The sequence below is a fragment of the Aethalodelphis obliquidens genome, unplaced genomic scaffold (genome assembly GCF_003676395.1).
Source record: "Aethalodelphis obliquidens isolate GAN/ISIS:26980383/991018 unplaced genomic scaffold, ASM367639v1 scaffold12, whole genome shotgun sequence".
Lineage (NCBI taxonomy): Eukaryota > Metazoa > Chordata > Mammalia > Artiodactyla > Delphinidae > Aethalodelphis > Aethalodelphis obliquidens.
Window position 1 is genome coordinate 28135040 of NW_020837956.1, and position 22626 is coordinate 28157665.

Sequence of the window (22626 nt, forward strand, 5' to 3'; positions counted from 1 at the left end):
TGGCATCTTCTAAACTCATTGGGTTAACTATTATATTTAGGAAGTAAGTGAAAGCAGGGAAGGTAATAAAGAGGTACCAGTCAACTTCCAACAACTGGTTGGAAGGTGGTGCCTATAAGAGGTACCAGTCAACTTCCAACAACTGGTTGGAAGGTGGTGCCTATCACTGACATGTTGAATGAAAAAGCATCAAGTCTTCTCCTCTATGTGTGGGGGAGATTACTGATTTGCCAGTTTACTAGTCCGCTTCGACCCCTGGCTATAAAACTACTTTGTTTTCTCTATTGCATTTTTGAACAGATATATGCCGCTCACCTATTACGTGCCAGGTGCTGAAGATGCCAACAGTTCGCAAGATGAATATGACCTTTGTCTTCATGGAGTTCGGATGTGGTAAGCTCGAAATACCTCTGGAATCGGCATTTTCAGCATTTTGCTAAAGGGCCGAGTAGCAGAGGCTGGGCATATTAATGCTAATAAACAGGGCAACTGAGAACCAACTTGCCTGTGAATGTGGGGAAAGGAAGGGAAGAGATGCAACCAGTAACATATGAAGGGAAACATGGGCATGGGGGAGAACTGGAGAAAGGGAAGCTGAAGTGTATCAAGGATGACTAAAATAAAAGGCGGATGAAATTCATATGAAAGGGAAGAGAAAGTTTCAGCGTAGCGACAGCTTCCCAGCGGTCTCGTTGGATCTGGGCCACAGGGCCTAACCCAGGGTGAAGAACCTCCCAAACCCCAACACACCACGTCTGGTAAAGGAACCAGTTCCCGGGAGCGGCGAGCGGCGCGCGGCGCGGCGCGGCGCTGTGACGTCAGAGGGAGGCGGGACTTCCCGTCCCGGTGACGCCTAACCAAGACGGCCACGGTAGAGCCAGCTGCTTTCTAGGCTGACAGGTGAGGACCTGCCTCCCACGCTCGGGGTGACTTTGTAGGAGAAAAGACGGCTGGGCAGGCACGCGGGAGCTGGAACCCTTCCTCTCTGTGGCTCCTCGCAGAGCCCGTGCTGTCCTTAGCCTAACGGCTGCGACCGCTCGGGGGTTCGGGGCCACTTTGGCCGGGAGCCCCTTTGGCTGCTTGCCCAGCGGGAACGTACCATTTGTTCTGCTAACTGTAGCCCGCCTGTGGAGAGTCTTATGGCGGCTCCTCTGGGGGGGTAAGGTCCAGGACGTTGGGCGACTGGCAGGGCAGAAATGACTAAAAGTGACTAGAGTCTGGGCCGGGGACTCCAAAGGTCTGAGTTCTTGTACCAACCAAGCCTGTAGCCCTGGGCAAGTCACTCTCTTCCCTCCCTGGTTCTCAGTTTCCAACCTTGTCCATTAACGGACTCTTTTGATTTGGAATCGAGTTTCTCATCAGGATCAACTTCCTCCCCCACGCCTCTCCCAAATTTGTTACACCAGGTATCCTTGAGAACTGACTCTTGCACCAATTTCTGAACTTGACACTCCCCTAGCCAGTTATTTGAGGTTCACTCTAGCTGCTGTAATATTTCTCCGTGGCGCCAAGGTCAAAACGGCGCTTGCTCCCTTGAATTTGGAGTGCAGCATTTTGGGGAAACAATTGCGGGTCTTGTTGCCTCTACTGAGTGCCATGCATCATGGTATTTTTCAGAAATAGTCTGTCTCATTTTTTCTCATGTATAAATGGGGTACATTAGTAGCCACTTGATAAGATTATTTTATTAACTGACATAATTCATACAACACTTGGAACAGTGCTTTATGTGTAATAAGCACTTAGTAAACATCAACTCTTAAAGAATGACCCGTACACTGACTTTCACAGCTCTCTTGAAGTTTTTTGCAGCAGACACCTAGTGCTCATGCTGCTTTTCATCCACACATAGGCCTTACTGTAAACTGTCACCCTTGTTTTTTTTTTTATTTTTCTACACGAGACAGGTTGCATAATTCCTTTAAGATGCATCCAAGTTGTTTAGTGTGTCAATAGTTTGTTCCTTTTTATCGCTGAGTAGTATTCTATGGTATGTTTGTACCACAGTTGGTTTTACCATTCGCTTGTTGAAGGACATTTGCGTAGTATCCACTTATGGGCTGTTACAAATAGAACTGCTGTGAATCTTTGCTTGAAGGTTTTTCTGTGAATATGTTTTCATTTCTCTAGGAAAAATGCCCAATAGTACAATTATTGTGTCATAGGGTGTGCATTTAGTTAATTCATGTGATCATATGTTTTTTCTTTAGCATCTTGATATGGTGGACTACACTGATTGATTTTTGAATGTTGAGTATACATGGAATAGATCCCACATAATTCTTCTTATACATTGCTAGATTCTATTTGTTAATATTTTGTTAAGGTATAGATATGAGAGGTATTGGTGTGTAGTTGTGTTTTGGGGGTTTATTTGGTTTGTTTCTTTGTTTGTTTTTTGGCCACACCGCATGGCTTGTGAGATCTTAGTTCCCCGACCAGGGACCAGGGATTGAACCAGGCACAGGCAGTGAAAGTGCCAAGTCCTAACCACTGGACTGCCAGGAAATTCCCGTGTAGTTTTCTTTTTTTGTACTGTCTTTGTCCAGTTTTGGTATCAGGGCAATAGTATTCTGTAGGGTCTTTAGTGATAACCCCTGTTTCATTCCTGATGTTAGTGATTTGCATCTTCTCTCTTTTTCAGTGGTGGTTTATTGATTTTATTGATCTTTCTCAAAGAACTAGCACTTTAATTTTTCTGTTTTCAATTTTATTGATTTTTGCTCCATCATTTTCTTCTGCTTGCTTTAGGTTTAATCTGCTATTCTTTTTTCTAGTTTCTTGATTATTCATTTGAGACCTTTTCTTGTTTCTAATGCTAGCATATAGTGCTATAAATTTCCCTCTCAGCATTGCTTTTGTTGCATCTCACAAATTTTGGTGTATTGTCTTTTCATTTTCATTGAGTTCTATGTATTCTTAAAATTTCCTTTGCAACTTCCTGTTTGACCCATGGATTATTTAGAAGTGTGCTCTTTGGTTTCCAAGTATTTGGAGATTTACCTGTTGTCTTTTCTGTTACTGATTTCTAGTTTTATTCCATAATGGTCAGAAACATAAGCTGTATGATTTTAATTCTTTTAAATTTACGTTTGTTTTATGGCTCATGATGAGGTGTATCTTGGTGAATGTTCCATGGGCACTTGAATGTGTATTCTGCTGTTGTTGGATGTCAATTGCATGTCAATTATATCCTGTTGGTTGATGGTATTGTTAGGCTCTTCCATATATTATTGATTGTCTGTCTAGTAGATGTTTCCATTGCTAAAACTTTCCAACTATAATTGTGGAATTTTCTGTTTCTCCATTTAGCTCTATTGGTATTTGATTTTTGTATTTTGAATGTCTGTTGTTCAGTGCATATATATTTAGGATGTCTTCTTGGTGGATTAATCTTATCATTATGAAATGTCCTTGTTCAGTAATTTTCTTTGCTTTAAAGTCTACTTTATCTGATAGTTGCATAGCCATTGTTGCTTTTGTAAAATAATAATATTAGCGTGATATATCTTTTCCCATTCTTTTATTTGCAACCTACCAATGTCATTATGTTTGAAGTGAGTTTCTTTTAGGCAACATATAGTTAGGTCATGTTTCTTTTTAAATCCATTCTACCAGTCTCTGCCTTTTAACCAGTATAATTAGACAATTTGTATTTAAAATAATCATTGATATGTTAAGGCTTAATTCAGGCATTTTATTATTTATTGTTGTTGTTGGTTTCCTCTGTTATCATTTTTCTGTTTCTCTTTTCTTGCCTCCTTGTAGGTTACTTAAATGCTTTTTAGAATTTTATTTGACTTATTTACATTCTTGAGTATAGCTCTTAGTATACTTCTTTTTTTCATGGTTGCCCTAGGTATGACAGTATATATACAGAACATCACACAGCCTACTTTTGTATTGACATTTTACTGCCTTAAGTGAAGCGTAGAAAACTCACTTACATTTACATCTTTTTACCCTTTTCATTTTTTAAATATAATTATCAGATTTCCTCTACATACACTGAATACCACATTAAACTTTTGCTTCAACCATGAAATATTATTGAAGAAGCTAATGACGAGAAACATAATCCATTATATTTACCACTGCTTTTACCTATTCCATTGTTCTTTTTTATCTGAAGTTAAACCTTATTCACTTATTCCTTTCTGTTTGGAGAACTTCCTTTAAGAGATCTTACTTGAGAGGTAGATACGTTAGTGACAAATTCCTTTAGTTTTTCTTCATTTGAGAATATCTTTATTTCTCCTTCATTCTTGATGGACAGTAAGGATAGTTTTTTCTGGTAAGGAATTTGGGGTTGAGAGTTACTTTCCTTCCGCACTTGAAAAACGTTCGCCACTTCTTCCTAGCCTCCTTGGTTTCTGATGAGAAATCTGCTGACAGTCAAATTATTGTTTGCCTGTAGGTAATACGTCATTTCTCTCTGGCTGCTTTTTAGATTTTTTTCTTTGTTTTTAGTTTTCTGAAGTTTGACTATGATATGCTTTGTATTGTATTTCTTTGGTTTTATCCTATTTGGGGTTAACTCAGCTTCTTGAATCTGTAGGTTTTATGTGTTTTGCCAAATTAAAGAGGTTTTTTATAACATTTTCAGCCCCATACTCTTTCTTCTATTTCCCTGGGAATCTGGCTATACAAACGTTGGGCCATTTGTTATTTTCCTACCAGTCCCTGAGATCCTTCTCATTTTTTTAAAAGTCTGTTTTTGTCTTGTTTAGATTTAGTAAATTCTATTGATGTGTCTACAAGTTCACTGATCCTGTTCTGTCAATTTAACTCTACTAGTGAACCCATCCACCAAGTTTTTAGAAATGTATTATATTTTTCAATTCTATAATTACATTTGGTTCTTACTTTTATAAAGTATTTTATTGTTTAAGGATAATTACTTTGAATATCCCTGTAATTTCTGAGCAAGATTAATGATAGCTGTGGATTATTTGTGCATATAAACTAATCATCTTAATCAAGATTTTAATCTTCTCAGCAGAATTATTGCTTTAATTAGCAGAAGAAAAGTGAACACATGTAATTTTTCTCTCCTTGTTTCAGTTAATTTCTTATCAGAAACCTAATAAAAGGGAAATGGGGAAGGAAATGAAGAAGGAAATTTAGGCCCTGGTAAATGGCAAATTGTAGTATCCCACTAGCAGGTGGAGTGGGAATTTTGGAATTCTAGAAAAAAGAAACCAAGAAGCAAAAATGAAATGAAAAATTTACATTTGCTTACTAAAACTTTTAAAGGAGTTTTGTGATATAGTTCCAGATTCAGAAAGCTCCCTCCTTTCCCCCTTTTTCCCTTGAATAACACTGACGATTTTAAGTACAACAGGTAACTTCCCTGGCCATACTTGAGATTTAGGTAATGTTGATTCTTGGTTTTATTGGTTCGATTTCTACCCTTACCAAATAATTAAAAATTAATCATGGACCCAATTGCCAGATTCATTGACATTATAGCACTGTGATTAAGAACGTATTTCCCAGTAAGTATGAAAATTTAATATATGAAAAGGTGGGGAAAAGATGGTTTTTAAAAATTAAATAGGATTAGCACAAGTAGCTCTCTATTGTAAGAAAAAGAAAATTGAATTCTTATATAGATGGCTTAAAAGTTAAAATGTAAAAACTAGAATAATAAAAATTACAATAAACATCTAGGAAGCTATATGTTAAATATAGGAGTCCAGAAAAGGGTTAGTATCAGCAATATACGAAGTTGTCTCACAAACCAATAAGAAAATGATAACCCACTTGGAAGTCAGGCAAAGGATATGAATAGACAATTCACAGAAAAGGAAGTCCAGAAGGCCAGCAAACATGAAACGATATTCAAGTATACTAGAAGTCAGAGCAATACAAATTAAAGAGTGAGATATTTTATACCCAAAGACTACAAGAATTAAAAGTAATGGTACCGCTTACTGATGATAGGATTGTAGTGTTTCCATTCCCCTCATCTTTAGCATCAGAATCCAAGTCATCTTTGTCACTTTCCCTTCCCTGGATTCCCTTACAGAATTATTACCAAGACTTCAGTCTCTCATTCACTCCTTTCCCACTCTTGCCCTTATTTCTTGCTTAGGTTATTTTGATAGCTTCCAAACTCTAGTGAAATCTTGTGTTTTCTCTGTCTTTCACAATCTTCTTAGTAATATAATTTGAAAGCGTCTGCAGAACTAAAATCTTTGTTTAACCTATTTTGACAGATTGTGTTTTCCAAAGTTGGCCACAACAATAACTCCCATACCACATACTATTCATATGATATGATACTTCCCTTATTTAGAGAGGTCCATTTTGCTCCCCTTGCATATAGGTGAGCTTGTGGCTAACATGCAAGTAATGCTGTGTGACTTCTGAGACTAGGTCTTAAAAGGTGATGCAGTTTCAGTCTGTTCCTCTTGAGACAATTGCTCTTGGAACCCAGTTCTCATGCTCTGAACAAGCCCAAAATAGTCCATGTGGAGAGACCATACAGAGTGGACATGTATAGATATTCCTGGCCAGCAACCTATCTGAAAGCAGCATCAGTCATCAGACTTGTGAATAAAGATACTTCCAGAGGACTCTCACTTCCAGAGGACTCTCACTTCCAGAAGACTCTTGCCCCCAGTGAACATATCACACCCACCAGTGACCACAGGAGAAGCAAATAATAATAAAGATAAATAAAAGAAATAATAAAATTAAAAACCATAGTACAGCCCTCGTTGAGAGCAGTGGGAGAGGAGGGGCTGCCCTGAGTGTGGTCCTTGCCTGGATTTTGACACAGCAACTTTCTGTAGTGAGCACTTTGTATAAATTGTGGACTTCCTTTTCTCAAGTTGTGGGTATTTATTCTGTAATCTGTCTAGAGCACACATTGAAATCCAACTTCTAATAAACATAATGGTGCAATCCCCCCTGCCGCCCACAGTAAAAAGTCTCCTCAGCTAAGGCCCCAGATATTACAGATTAGAGATAGGCTATTCTTGCTATGCCCTTTCTTAATTCCTGACCCACAGAATCCATGAGTATAATAAAATGGTTGTTTTAAGCCACCAAGTTTTGGAATAATGCAGCAGGCATAACTAGAACACCCATATAATGTATATAATCTTGGTGTTTGTGACTAATGACAGCTATCTTTCTTCCTATCCAATCTATATATATTTATTTCTCTTCTGTGTCTTATTACATTGGTAGAGACCTCAAGTACACTGTAGAATAGAAGTGTTGACAGCAGACTTCCTTGTCTTGATGTCAAACTCAGAGGTACCTTTAGTATTTCACCCTTAGTAAAATATCTACTGTAGGTTTTGTTGTTGTTGTTTTTGCTGTAGGTTTTTTATAGATTCTTAGATTCTGTAAAAGATAATCCCTCTATTTCTTCTTTTTTAAGAGTTTTTCGTGACTGTATTGTATTTTATCAAGTGTATTTTCTGTTGGTTGAGATGATTATATATCTTTCTCTTTTATTCTACTAATGTGTTACATTGATTACATTTTGAATGTTTAAACAACCTTGCATTTCTGATCTATACACAATTTGGTTGTCGTGTGTACCCTTTATGTATCACTGAATTTGGTCTCCTAATATTTTGAATAGAGTTTTTGCATCTATGTTTCTGAGAGAGGTTGTCCCATATGTTTCCTTTCTTATAATGCCCTTGTCAGGTATTATACCAAGGGTTTACTGGCCTCATAAAATGAGTTGATAAATGGGCACTCTTTTTCTGTTCTCTGGCCAACTCTGTAAGATTGGTATTATTTCTTCCTTAAATGTTGACTCTCATCTGGACTAGGAGTTATGAATTCAATGTCTGCTGGATATAGGACTATAAAGATGTTTCTAGCCTTTTTGTGTTTGTTTCAGAATTTGCCCACATCAAATTTATTGGCATAAAGTTCCTCATAATATTCTTTTATTATCTTTTTAATGTCCATAAAATCTGGAGTGATATCTTCTCTTCACTTCTTATATTGGTTATTTGTGCCCTTTTCCTTGATGTGTCTTCTCAGGGATTTGTTTATTTATTTATAGGTCTTTTCAAAGAGCAAACTTTTGGCTTTGTTAATCTTTTCAAATGTAAACTTTCTTTTCCTATCCCATTAATTTCTATTTTTTGTTATTTTACTTTTTCTATTTTATTTATTTGGATTCATTTAGTTTTTCTAACTCCCTAAGATAGATAGTTAGATCCTTGATTTCCAGCCTTTTTTTCCTACTAGTTTAGAAAATATTTTAGAAAGTATTTTAAGACTTTAAATTTTCTTGCATTCATGCCTTTGTCTGTATCCTATACATTTTGATATATCATATTTCATTATTTGTTTCATTATTCTATTCTAAATTGCATTGTGATTTCTTCTTTCCCTCATCAGTTATTTAGAAGTATATTGCTTAATTTCCAAAAATTGGCAGATTTTCTTATTATTTTTGTTATTTATTTTTGGCTTAATTCCACTGTGGTTAGAGAACATCCTCTATATTATTTCAGTTCTTTGAAATTTGTTGAGTCTTGCTGTATGGCCAAGTATGTGGTCAGTTTTGGTAAATGTTCCATGTACACTTGAAAAGGATATGCATTTTGCACTTATTTGGTGTAGAGTTCTATATATGTCAGTTATGTTGATTATGTTAACATAAATATTAATTATGTCAATCAAACTTTATATATTTCTGTTGATTTTTTCTGTGCTCATTCTATCATTCTAAGAGGTGTCTTAGAATCTTTCACTATGCTTGTGGATTTGTCTATTTCTCTTTTTACTTATGTCCCCATACAATGTTGTTACAATATTATTGACCATATTTCTTATGCTGCATATTACATCCCTGTGACTTATTTATTATATAACCGGAGGTTTGTACCTCTTAATCCCCTTCACCTATTTCACCCACCTTCCTACCCACTTCAGGATCAAACTTAATTTTAATGTTTTTTTTTTTTTTTTTTTTTTTTTGCGGTACGCGGTCCTCTCACTGTTGTGGCCTCTCCCGTTGCGGAGCACAGGCTCCGGACGCGCAGGCTCAGTGGCCATGGCTCACGGGCCCAGCCGCTCCGCGGCATGTGGGATCTTCCCAGACCCGGGCACGAACCCGTGTCGCCTGCATTGGCAGGCGGACTCTCAACCACTGCGCCACCAGGGAAGCCCTAATGTACATTTTAAACTAAAAAAGCCTCTCTAATTTAAAACAACTCCTAGACTCACTTCTATTATATACCAAACATTTAATATACTACAGAGATCACCAGCATGTCAAAGTTTGCTACCAGCCTAATTAAAAAAAAAAAAACTTGGAATAAAGCTTCCGCTGCCAATTTTGTATGTATTTGTACTTCTTATATTGTGTTTTGATAACAATTACAAATTTTGTATCTCTTCCCTGGGCCTTTAAAAATTTAATGCTCACTTGTCTAGTCACTAAATACTTTACAAGTAGGTTTAGTACTATGCCCAGGAATACCACTAATTAATTGCCAGTCAAAGTGCAATACATGCAGAGTGTACGCTCTGCTTTGTGTAACTGTGGGACAATAACACGGGTCACAATTTATATTTGATAATAATATATATAAAATTTTTGTCATTTGAAGAAGTTTCAGCAGCTTCTTATCTGCCTTATATACATGATAAATAATACAAGTTATTTATAGATTTTGTTTGTGCTTTAACTTTGAAAGAAAAGTATCTTACTATCTCTTTTTCAAATGTAATGTAGTTTCATTGAAGACTACCTGGACATTGCAACGAGTTCTTTAAAAAATTTTTTTATCATGTGCAGTTCTTACATGATGGATAAAGTAGAATTCTGAGTAGCCAAAATAAAATGCAGACATTACTTGGATGCTAAAGCTGAGTGAGGGACTCATTTATAGTGGTCAAATGCTGCTTTTCAGTTTTGTGTATAGGTTTGTATAAGATTTAATTGGAAAAAAATTCTTTTCTAAAAAAAGTTAGAAACCCATTAATATAAGCAGATGAACACCTATGCTTAGCTGAGTAAGGATTGCCTAAGTTGTACAGATTATATCTACACTGTACACATGGTTTTTATCCAGGCTAAGTCTTGCTGCTTATCAAAACTGATCATTAAAATTGCTTGTAGGTGGCAGCTGAAGGCGGGGCCATCAGCCTTTAATAATATATATTAGAACACATTGTCCTGTCTTAACCTGCCTACTGTTGGCAGCATTGAATTACCTTGGGTTCTTAGGTAAGGAAGAAAGTAAAGCTTTTCTTTACTTTTTTTATTTGGCTGTGTGAGATTCAGAAACATAAGAGTGAAGTAAAATAAAAAGATGCTTTACAAATACATACATTAACACAGTGTTTCTCAGCTGTATTTTACTTGAAGTGCTTTAGAGTTGTTGCTTTTTTGTTTTCTAATTTTCATAGACTGTTTAAGTTTCATATCTACTTGCATTCTCATTAACTTTGTGGCTAATCAAACTCCTAAGATGTCATTTACTTTGAAGTTAAGTATTTATGAGTTGAATACAGTTAATAACTTCGGATTCTCTTGTGGTGCAGATCTTAAATTTAGCCAGTGTTCTCTCTGTCAGTGCTCTAATTTAATACTGTGTATAACAGTTAAATCTAATATTGTTTCTAACACTTTACAAATGTCATAAGACCTTTATAAATATACTGTATTTTGTGATAGTTTCAAAGATTGGGCTACAGTGACATTTATAAGTGAACTAAAAATCAATCCACAAGAAAAGGTGAGATGATACTTTTATTTATTTAGTCAGTCAGTATATTTTTAATATAATTTTGAAAGGAGTCCCCACTTTTTAAGTGAAAAGTTTTCATTCCAGATATTTTTCCAGCCTTGGCACTGTTGACCTTTTGGGCTAGTGATTCTTTGTTGTGGGCGCTGTCCTGTGCAGTGTAGGATGCTTAGCCGCATCCCTGGCCTCTACTCACTAGATGCTGGTAGTAATACCTCCCCTGATACCAAGTTGTGACATTGAAAACTATTTTTATTTATTGCCATATGTCTTCTGGGAGCAAAATTGTCTCTGGTTGGAAGTCACTGCTCTAGAGAGACCTCACAGCCTGAGCACGGGGGTGAGGGGACAAGTGCTCCAGAAATCTTCTGAGAGGGTACATTGAAACCAGGGGAGAAATCCTTCTTCCTGCAGGGTCTCTCTTTCAGCACACTCTTCAAGGTTAACATCATATCAGTTGGCAGAGGAAAAATATTTAAAAGACCCAGATCCATTTTTCCAGAGAAGGCAATGAAGGATGAATTTGGAGGCAATAAATTGATAAGTTGCACAAGGGGGAAAGCATTCCAGAAGCGGTGGCAGAGTAAAACCATTAGCAAAGGTATAGGAGCAGAAAAGCATGAAGACACTGAGGAAATGCAGGGACAAGACAGACCAGAGGACAAGCTTGGCATAAAGTGGAAAGAGGAGAAAAAGCTTTAGGGGTACTTATAATCTAGACTCTAGAGGGCTCTGAATGAAAGGAGGATAGCTGAAGAGGAGGATAGAAAGAACAATGAAAGTTTGGGACATGGTCGTATTGATAGACACAGGGAAGGCAGAGGAGGAGGGGTAATATAAATAATTTGGGACTGCATTTTTGCACATATATTGATTATTCAGAAAATTGTTCATGATGTTATCTCATATTCTGTTTTCTTCCACCTATCCATTTCATAATTTAATGGTATAATGCTTTAATAATGTATAAAAATATACTTACAGAATTTGGGATGAGAGGATTAATAGAGGAGAAAACTCAGAGCTCATCAAGGAGTTCACTGTCCCTCTTTACAGTTCTATCTGAGAGAGTACAAGGGCAGCCATAGCCTCTGTATTTTTTCACCAGGTGAAGGTAGGGGGACTTCTCTCACTGGTAGAGCATATAGCTATATAAGAATTCCAGCAGAGGGAAAGTGGAAGTTAGCCATGGATATTGTCAATTTAGACTGGAGAGGAGAGTGGTGGGATTTTTGTTTTGATTCACACTCCTCTATAGTCTTTAATTTCACCAAAGACATGCCCCTCTTTCTCTCTTCTCTTGTGGTTTAATTTTTTTTTCAATCCTGTAATCTAGAATAGCTGAATAGTCATATATCTCTCATATCTCTTTGTGACATTTCCTTCTAGGTATATTGAATTTTGTCTTTTTTATTCTCGAATATTGTCTTTGGCTCAAAGTTTTATATTTTAGTGACTCTTCATATTGTTCTTCTCGCCTTATTTAGAAATGGACTCAGAAATCAAGGAAGAAATTCCTGTGCACGAGGAATTCATTCTATGTTGTGGAATTGAAACCCAGGTTCTAAAGTGTGGGCCCTGGACTGACCTCACTAGCGATCAAATTGCCAACAGGCCTAAGCTGCTTATTTTCATTATTCCTGGTAAGTTTAAAAATCTGGATGAGAAAACTGTACACAGATACTTGTAGCTATTTCTGATTTTAAGAGAATTTGATAAATATAAAAATCCTTATAGAAGGAAATACACTCAAACCATTGATAACAACCACCCTTGATACTTTAGTGGCTGGACGTTTTCTTTGTTATCTATGCATTAATAGTATATATATTATATACATTTTTTAAATCACAATGTATACCATAAGTAGTTTTATAATCTGCTTTTTAAAATTTCTTAACAATATTTAGAATAATTAGAACTTTATCAAATAATATTTTTTGATAGTTTTTAAAATAATTTTTACTGTCTCATTTCAAGATGATTATAAGATTATGGTAGAACATTTATTTATTCTGGGATTTGTCAACTGGGTCATTTGTGATTTATGCTGGATCAGTATCAATAGAATGTTAGGGGAAGATGCTTGATTGTAGGTATTCGAAGCAGTTTTTAAAAATATGAGCTTGAAAAGTATGTGTGTGTGTGTGTGTGTGTATATATATATATATATATATATATGTATATCAGCCTAAAGGTTGAAAATGAAACTGTTAATATGTATCATATTATATCATCTCATGTACACAGCTAGGCCTATGGGGTATTATGGTTTCTTTTCTTGTACATTTTTGTTTGTTTTCCCTGGATTAATGGTTGTCCCTTTTATTTGCTTAGTTTTCTATGTTTCAATTGGTAATTTATCCTAAAATTATTCTCCAGAAGTGAAAAAAACTTCTCATTTTTTGAGTAATAGGGTTTCTGTTTTGTTTTGTTTTGTTTTTGGGGGGCTGTCCCTCCCAGAACTCTGTGTTCTTCGGCTCCAGTCCAGACTGGTTGCTCTCTAGGCTTCTTACACAGGCCATCCTGGGGACTCCTTTCGCTTTTCTCCTGGTTGGATTCCTTGTTTCCTGGATCCCGTATTTTTTTTTTTTCTGGGTTTATTCCCTTGTTTTTGGTGGAGCATACCTTCTAGGAGCTTCCTGAGAAGAGGTGCATGGGAAGTGATCTTTCACAGTTCTAGCATGTCAGAAAATGTCTTAGAGTTCTAGGTTGGAGATCGTGGTTTCCTTGGAATTTAGAGGGCATGTTCATTGTTTTCCAGGGTTCAGACTGTTTTTGAGAAGTCTTGATATTATTCTGATTTTTTATCTTTTGTATGTGAAGCTCCCCCCCTCCCCCAGCAAAAAAATATTTTAGATCTTTTCTTTGTTCTAAGATTCTGAAATTTTATAGTCAGGCACCTTGGTATGGCTGTTTTTCATACATTGGATTTTGGTGGACCTTTTTAAGCCAGAAACTTCACTTCAGTTCTCAGAGCTCTGTGTTCTTTCTTTTTTATAGTCTTCTGTTTCGTGTGTTTTGTGGGTGCATTATCTTTTTTTTTGGCTTCCTGCATTGTTAGAGTTTTTGCTGCATTCCTTTTTCTGTTTCTATTAGTGTTTGTTTTTCCTCAAATGTTTGATAATCCTTGACTACCCTTTCATTTTGAAGAGGAAGATGTAAAAAATTTATTGGAAGCTTGTATTCAGGGGTGGGGCTTGTCCACAGGTATGCCTAGGGTGACCAGCCATCCTAGTCTGAGGGGTGTTCCAGGACACATGACTTTCGGTACTAAAACCATGACAACAGATAGGCAAAACGGAGTGGTTGGTTACCTTAGGTAATCCTCACCTTAAGGTGATTGGGTAGGGACCCAGCATTTCATTGGAGGATTTCCAGCTTTCAGTATCTGTAGCTGTTTCTTGGATTGTTCAGTTTTCCAGGAAGGAATCTTCCGAGTATCCTGTTTGAGGAATGGAAGCCTGTCTGCTAATGTTCAGAGCTGAACAAGGGAGAGGAGGTTGGAGTTTCAGTGTTTCTTCTCAGTATAGTGCTTTCTCAGTATAGTGCTTTTGTTCTCAACTGGGCTAAGACTTCTGATCCAGAATCTCTTTGGTTTAACCTGTTCTGAAAATAAACTTCCAGTGTTCTGCCATGATGTAACAGTCTTTTTGGAAAGCAGCCTGTCAGCATCTATTAAAATTAAAAATACAGGGACTTCCCTGGTGGCACAGTGGTTAAGAATCCACCTGCCAGTGCAGGGGACACAGGTTCGATCCTTGGTCCAGGAAGATCCCACATGCCGCAGAGCAACTAAGCCTGTGTGCCACAGCCACTGAGCCCGCGTGCCACAACTACTGAAGCCCACGCGCCTAGAGCCTGTGCTCTGCAACAAGAGAAGCCACCACAATGAGAAACCCGTGCACTGCAATGAAGAGTAGCCCCCGCTCACCACAGCTAGAGAAAGCCCATGCGCAGCAACGAAGACCCAACGCAGCCAAAAATAAATAAATAAATTTATTTTTTTAAAGAAAACATATGCTCTGCCAATAGTGAGGGAGAGTTTGAAATTCTAGGCATGACAAGTGCTATTAGATGAAGCCGAGATTTGGAGGCAATGGTAGAGTGTGGGATTGAGAAAATAATTAGAAACATCTTGGACTGGAGAAGGAATATCTTTCTGAGGCTAGAATGGAGGTGACGTTGGTTGCTGAAATGGAGAAGTGTGAAGGTGTGTCAGAGGAAATAAAGTAGTTCCTGCCTCCTGACCTCTGTTTTCTCTGTTAGTTAAGAGTTGAGGTGATCTGTGGAGAGTAAGGATGGCAGAGGGTGGATTGGGGCCTTAAGGAAATTGGTCAGCATTGAAAATAGCAGATATGCAGGATGAAAGGAATTATTGACCAAAAACAAGTAGATAGATTTTGAGCAGGGCTGTGATCAAATAGCAGGTATATTGGGAGTGAAGTCTAAAAGGGTCAAAGATTGAGCTGGAGAAGCGCTATCAGAGTTAGGATGCTTTGGATGTAAACCATTTCTGGGTAATGAAAAGACATAGGCCTGTCATTGTTAAAGTTGTTGTCAGGATCAGCAGCATCACCTACGAACTTGTTACAAATGCAAGTTTTGGGACCCTATCCCAGATCTTGTGAACCAGAAACTCTGGGGGTGGGGCATCTGGGTTTTAAGAAGCCCTCTAGTGGATTTTGATATGCACACCACTGATCCAGGCTGTGGCTACTGGAATTCGTTGCTTAAATTGGATATAGGTGAAGTTCTTTGAATTTGATCGAGATAATGAATTATGGGACAAAGGTGTTGGCTCAGTCAGGCCTCCCAGATTTTGAAATCACCTAACTTATGGAATGGCAAGTGAAACTGACATTTAAGGGTCAAGGTTTTCAGGGAATGTGTGAGAATGACTAGAAAGTTGATAGATGGAAGCAGATGGCTTCAATCTTAGAGGAGGAGAGCTTGTTAACAGTAGGATGAACTATAAGTGGAGCAAACAGCCCACTCTATACTTCCCCAGTCAGAGGTGTTTTCACTCACTCATTGGTATTAGGTGCTAGGAGTGGTGTGTTGCAAAAGCCTTTGCTCTCATTGAGGTATATGAAGTGTTAGAGAATAGTGAGGTCTCTTCTGCAGGGCCTTGAAAGGAAGAGAGTCTATCATAGCGGAGAGCCAAGTTTAAGATATGATGAAGAGATAGAAGGAGCATTCATTGAGGACACTGAGGAGAAAGGGAAGTTTAAAACACTTGTTTTTTGTTTTTGTTTTTGGTTTTTTTTGCAGTACACGGGCCTCTCTCTGTTGTGGCCTCTCCCGTTGTGGAGTAAAGGCTCTGGACGCGCAGGCTCAGCGGCCATGGCTCATGGGCCCAGCCACTCCGTGGCATGTGGGATCTTCCCGGACCGGGGCATGAACCCGCGTCCCCTGCATCGGCAGGCAGACTCTCAACCACTGCGCCACCAGGGAAGCCCCAACACTTGTTTTTTAATAGTGTCATTGTTTTATAGTGGCTTTGACATTTTCAGATCATTTTGTTTCCTGGTGTTCTTTTATGTTTGCCCTTCTATTCTCCTTGCTGCCCTTGGCCCGTTTCTGTGGGCTTTGTGCAAGCTGTAGGCTCTTGCTGCTCTTTAGTTTGTGGAATTCAAAATTGTATTTTATTTGGGGAGCTAGTACTTTTATATTGTGGGGAAAATTAGGATGACAGTATTTCAAAGATTGTTAAACCACTATAGACCTCATGTTTAGTCCATCTCTGATAGACTGACGTAAAATTTTATTTTAAATCACTTTTTCTTTTTAACATCTTTATTGGAGTATAATTACTTTACAATGGTGTGTTAGTTTCTGTTTTATAACAAAGTGAATCAGTTATACATATACATACGTTCCCATATCTCCTCCCTCTTGTGTCTCCCTCCCTCCCACCCTCCCTATCCCACCCCTCTAGGTGGTCACAAAGCACCAAGCTGATCTCCCTATGTTATGCAGCTGCTTCCAACTAGCTATCTGTTTTACATTTGGTAGTATATATAAGTCCATGCCACTCTCTCACTTCGTCCCAGCTTACCCTTCTCCCTCCCCATGTCCTCAAGTCCATTCTCTACATCTGTTTCTTTATTCCTGTCCTGTCCCTAGGTTCTTCATAAACATTTTTTTTTTTAGATTGCATATATATGTGATAGCATGCAGTATTTTTCTTTTTCTGACTTCACTCTGTATGACAGATTCTAGGTCCATCCACTTCACTACAAATAACTCAATTTCGTTTCTTTTTATGGCTGAGTAATATTCTGTTGTTTATATGTGCCACATTTTCTTTATCCATTCATCTGTTGATGGACACTTAGGTTGCTTCCGTGTCCTGGCTATTGTAAATAGAGCTGCAGTGAACATTGTGGTACATGGCTCTTTTTGAATTATGGTTTTCTCAGGGTATATGCCCAGTAGTGGGATTGCTGGGTCACATGATAGTTCTATTTTTAGTTTTTTTAAGGAACCTCCATACTGTTCTCCATAGTGGCTGTATCAATTTACGTTCCCACCAATAGTGCAAGAGGGTTCCTTTTTCTCCACACCCTCTCCAGCATTTCTTGTTTGTAGATTTTTTTTTAACATCTTTATTGGAGTATAATTGCTTTACAATGGTATGTTAGTTTCTGCTTTATAACATAGTGAATCAGCTGTACATTTACATATACTCCCATATCTCCTCCCTCTTGCATCTCCCTCCCACCCTCCCTATCCCACCCCTCTAGGTGGTCACAAAGCACCAAGCTGATCTCCCTGTGTTACGCAGCTGCTCCCCACTAGCTATCTATTGTACATTTGGTAGTATATATAAGTCCATGACACCCTCTCACTTCGTCCCGGCTTACTCTTCTCCCTCCCCATGTCCTCAAGTCCATTCTCTACATCTGCGTCTTTATTCCTGTCCTGCCCGTAGGTTCTTCATAACCATTTTTTTTTGAGATTCCATATATATGTTAGCATACGGTATTTGTTTTTCTCTTTCTGACTTACTTCACTCTGTATGACAGACTCTAGGTCCATCCACCTCACTACATATAGATCAATTATATTTCTTTTTCTGGCTGAATAATATTCCATTGTATATATGTGCCACATCTTCTTTATCCATTCATCTGTTGATGGATGCTTAGGTTGCTTCCATGTCCTGGCTATTGTAAATAGTGCTGCAATGAACATTGTGGTACATGACTCTTTGAATTATGGTTTTCTCAGTGTATATGCCTAGGAGTGGGATTGCTGGGTCACATGATAGCTCTATTTTTAGTTTTCTAAGGAACCTCCATACTGTTCTCCATAGTGGCTGTATCAATTTACATTCCCACCAACAGTGCAGGAGGGTTCCCTTTTCTTCACACCCTCTCCAGCATTTATTGTTTGTAGATTTTTTGATGATGGCCATTCTGACCAGTGTGACGTGATTCCTCACTGTAGTTTTGATTTTTATTTCTCTAATGATTAGTGATGTTGAGCATCCTTTCATGTGTTTGTTGGCTATCTGTGTATCTTCTTTGGAGAAATGTCTATTTAGGTCTTCTGCCCATTTTTGGATTGGGTTGTTTTTTTGATATTGAGCTGCATGAGCTGCTTGTAGTATTTTAAATCACTTTGCTTATACACATGGCAAAATTAGTTCATCACTTTTAAGTTAGTAACGATAATGAGGAATTATTTATTGGAAGTCACAGATTGAGGAGGTTTTAATTTAGTTTCATCTTTTCCAATGAACTTTTGTAGAATTTCTGCTAATAGCATCCTTGGACTTCCTTTAAGTAGTGAAATAAGCAAAGGAAGGCAGTATGAGAACTCACTATAGAACATATTGAATCATTATAATTCTCAAGTGGTCATATGGGGATAATGGAATCATGTGGCATGTCTTATATTGTGAGTACAGTGATTGGAGATGGAGCAGACAAGGCTCCATGGTGAAGCCCAAAGTTCTGTCCACATGACAACCTTCTCTAGATGCCATGCCACATTAACTTGATATATGGAAGTTTTGTCCCATACAAGATTAACTAGAAGGCATAAGTCTACAATTGCAGTGTTGAGTAGTTAAGGGTTTATTGGCATTCAGGGTCTAGAGATGATCACCACAGCCTCTGTTATACGTTGCTTAGGCATTTCACTATGTGTATGTTCAACCATGTGTTTATAACACCTTTTGATATCCTTTGATAAAATGTATAACTTGCATTTCTGTATTGGAATGCTTTTGAACATCTTTACACCTGGAGTTAGATATATATATATACGTACATATATATCTGATTTTAGTTGTATAAACAAGACCCTTTTAATTTTCTCTGTGATCTCCTAACCAGGAAGTTTAGTTCATGGTTCATAAAGTGTAACATAAGCCATAACATTTAAGCGGTGAAGTATGCAATGACATTTAAATGTTTTACATTATATTTTCTACCTCTGTCTCTGTTATAAGTTGGATCTCCATGTTAGTGGCCAATGTGGACTTTCTTCAGGAGCCAAGCCCTTTATTACTTGAGGGCCTTTGCACCTATTCTTCCATCCTAGTATTCTTCTCCCTCAAATCTTTACATGGTGGATTTCTTCTCATCTTTTGAGTTATAGCTAAATGCCACCTCCTCAGACATTTTTCTCAGGCCATCCTAATCTTGTCCCTTCTCTATCATATGATCCTGTTTATCTCCTTCATAGAAATTATCACACTCTTGAACTATCTTATTTACCTACTTAGTTATGTGTATATATTCTCCTACTAGAATATAAATTACAAAAAAATAACTAAAAGAATACAGTAAGTCCCCTACATACGAACGAGTTCTGTTCTGAGAGCACGTTCATTAAGTCCAATTTGTTTTTAAGTCCAACAAAGTTAGCCTAGATACCCAACTAACACAGTTGGCTATATGGTACTAAACTGTAATAGGTTTATAATACTTTTCACACAAATAATACATAAAAAACAAACACACAAAAAAGAAAACAGTTTTAATTTTACAGTACAATACCTTGAAAAATACAGTAATACAGTACAACAGCTGGCATACAGGGACACGTTCGCATCTTTGAAAGTTCGCAACTTGAAGGTTCATGTGTAGGGGACTTACTGTATACAAAAGAAGCTATGTTACTGAATGGAATAAATGGACATGGAGTAGTTGGCATTATCATTTACTTCATGGTGATAAAATAGTAAATCAGAAAGTTTAAGGGGATTTGCTTAAGATCTTACAGTCATTAAGGGAAAGAACTCAGACTTAAACCCGGAGATACAGAGAAAAAGTTGTTTTTTAGCAGTTCCATTATCTAGTACTCATTCATTCTGGTTTTATGTATCCTGTCATTGCGACCATTGTGTCTAAATCATGTAGTTGTTATCTTTGGATTCTCCTTAAAGTTAAACCAGTTTAACACTCTCTACATCCTAAACTTACAGAATGCTACATGTTAAATCTATTCAACTTAAAAAATTAAAAATTAAAAATGTAATAATAATTGTAGTAATAATAGCAATGATAGTAGTAATGATAGTAATAATAATAATGGCTGTCCACTCATTATCCTTGGTGATAATGTCAGCTACTTTATAGCGCTGTTGTAAGATTAACTAAAACAAGGTATGCAGAAGATCCTAGACTAGGTAATTTTATGTTCTTTTTAAAATTCGGTATTATTTACTTTTTATGTTCTTTCAGTCTTCAGATATTTATTGAGCACTTATCATTTGTATGATAACACTGGTAACACCTTTGGCAAGTTATTTAACCTCCCTACCTCAGTTTCCTCACCCATAAAATGGATATAATAATAGTACTACCTCATGTGAGGACTGAATGAGTTAATATATGTAAAACACTTAAATACTGCCTGGCATGTAATAGGTTATAGTACTTAAAAGTGTTATTATTTTCTAGTCCTATGAAGAAAACTTATAAATCTTTACTGAGAGACATAAAATACTTGAGTATGAGACATGACATATTCCTAAAAGGTTATACTCAGTAATGTGGAAAATATCAAATATTTCTAAACTTATGTATAAATGAGATAAAATTTCAATCAGAATTCCAAAGAAATTTTTAAAAATTGAAACTGTTGAAAATAATTCTAAGGGCCTACCAGTTACTGAAACATTAAAAAACAAACAAACAAACAAAAAACCACAATGTAGTAATCAAGACAGTATGATGCTGGCAGAGAAGAAAAGGAAAAAATAAGTGGAATTATTTGGAATCAGAATTAGCAAACAAATGTAAGAATTCAGTATTGGATCAGAGGACATTTCAAATCCATGCAGAAAGAATGGGTAATATAATAGATGCTCTTGGGACACTTGGCTATTCACTTGAAAAGAAGCTGGATTACTGCTTTGTACTTTACACTCAAGAATATTCCAACTATACTGAAGATTTAAATATAAAACATGAAACAGTGTCATCACATCCACCATTGATGTTACAGTAACTCTGTGCTGATACACACCCTGTTTCCCTTCTTTCTCCTCTAGCTGCACAGCAGACACTTAATGAGCTGACCAAAGAACACATTACTGTATTTGAGGAAGTCTTCACCTATTTAACAAAGATGACACTAGCACCATCACAAAAAGGAATTTGGAACTTGAGTCACTAGGTCAGACTGCAACAGAAGCAAAGTAACAATAGGGGTGATAAGGCCTTCATATATTACCATCATGGCTAGACACTGATGACAAGTTTGAAGAGCTAACATTTATACAGCAAGCAGTGTATTGAGCAATGTTTAAGTATTTTACATATATTAGTTCACTTAGTTCTCACATGAGGTAGTATGATTATTATCCTCATTTTATGGACAAGGAAACCAAAGCCTGAGAGGTTAAATAACTTGCCAAAGGTCACACAGTTGGTAAGTGGCAAGGTAAGAAAACCATCCCAGGCGGTCTGGCTCCAGAGTCTATGCCCTTAACCACTTTGCTACATTGCTTATCTAGGAAACTAAAAGATATAGACAATGAAGAAGAAATCAGTAAAATTTGACAAGGATGGCAGAGGTTACATCAGTACAGCAAAACCCTGTCATGTAATTGCAAAGAGGAGAAAACCTAGCAGCATGAAGAAATAGATAAATTGATTGGAGAAATAGATATTGAATGAAATGGACTAGTATTTATGAAGGTGTTATACAGATGATGATTGTAAGATGAAAACACCATTTCACTCTTTTCCCCCAAAGATGTGTCAGATTGACTATTTTTAAAAAAGATCACTTATTCATTCTGTCTCTTTATAGCAAACCCACCTCAAAAATACCTTCTGTACATACACAAGAAAAATCTACATATATTAGTTGGTGGTCTTTTCCCCCAAAGATCAAACTATACATCTCTACAATATAAGTACTTGTGATAAATGACCAGAAAACAGTTAGTAGATTCCGTAAAGTTGTCTTTGTGAACGATTCTGACACTGATTGGTTTTTGTGCAGCTTGGTAACTGATCATAGTCAAATCTTGAAGGGGCTGACAGGCAGTATTAATGATTTTAGACAATGTGAAACGACTGGAAGGTGTTTAAGTAGGGTACTGCTCTGATTCAATTTGAGGTTTGGAGATATCTCTCTGGGTACCCTGAAGAATGGATTCCCAGGGGACAAGAGTAGATAGAAGACCTGTTAGGAGGCTGTTGTAGGAAACCCAGTGGGAAGTGATAACACTAATGGAGAGAATTGGACAAAGTTGAGATGTATTTTGGAAGCAGAGTTGACAGGACTTATTGATGAATTGGATGCGAAGAACAGGAAGGAACCAAGAATGACTCCTGCTGTTAGGACTTGAGTATTTGATTTATGATTGGTGCTTCCACTTATTAAGATGAGGAACATGGAGGAAGAATTTATTTGAAGC

At 37.2% G+C, this 22626-nt stretch overlaps 1 protein-coding gene across 3 annotated transcripts in view; it reads left to right on the top strand.

The window, feature by feature from the left end:
• Positions 1–844: 844 nt before the first annotated feature.
• LDAH (lipid droplet associated hydrolase) overlaps positions 845–22626 on the top strand; it is a 94545-nt gene continuing 72763 nt past the window's right edge. For all 3 annotated transcript variants that reach the window (XM_027113740.1, XM_027113741.1, XM_027113742.1), the window contains exons 1-2: positions 845–900; positions 12224–12379. In XM_027113740.1, coding sequence (XP_026969541.1) covers positions 12226–12379 — 154 coding nt within the window. In that variant the 5' untranslated portion in view covers positions 845–900; positions 12224–12225. The remainder of the gene's footprint in view (positions 901–12223; positions 12380–22626) is intronic.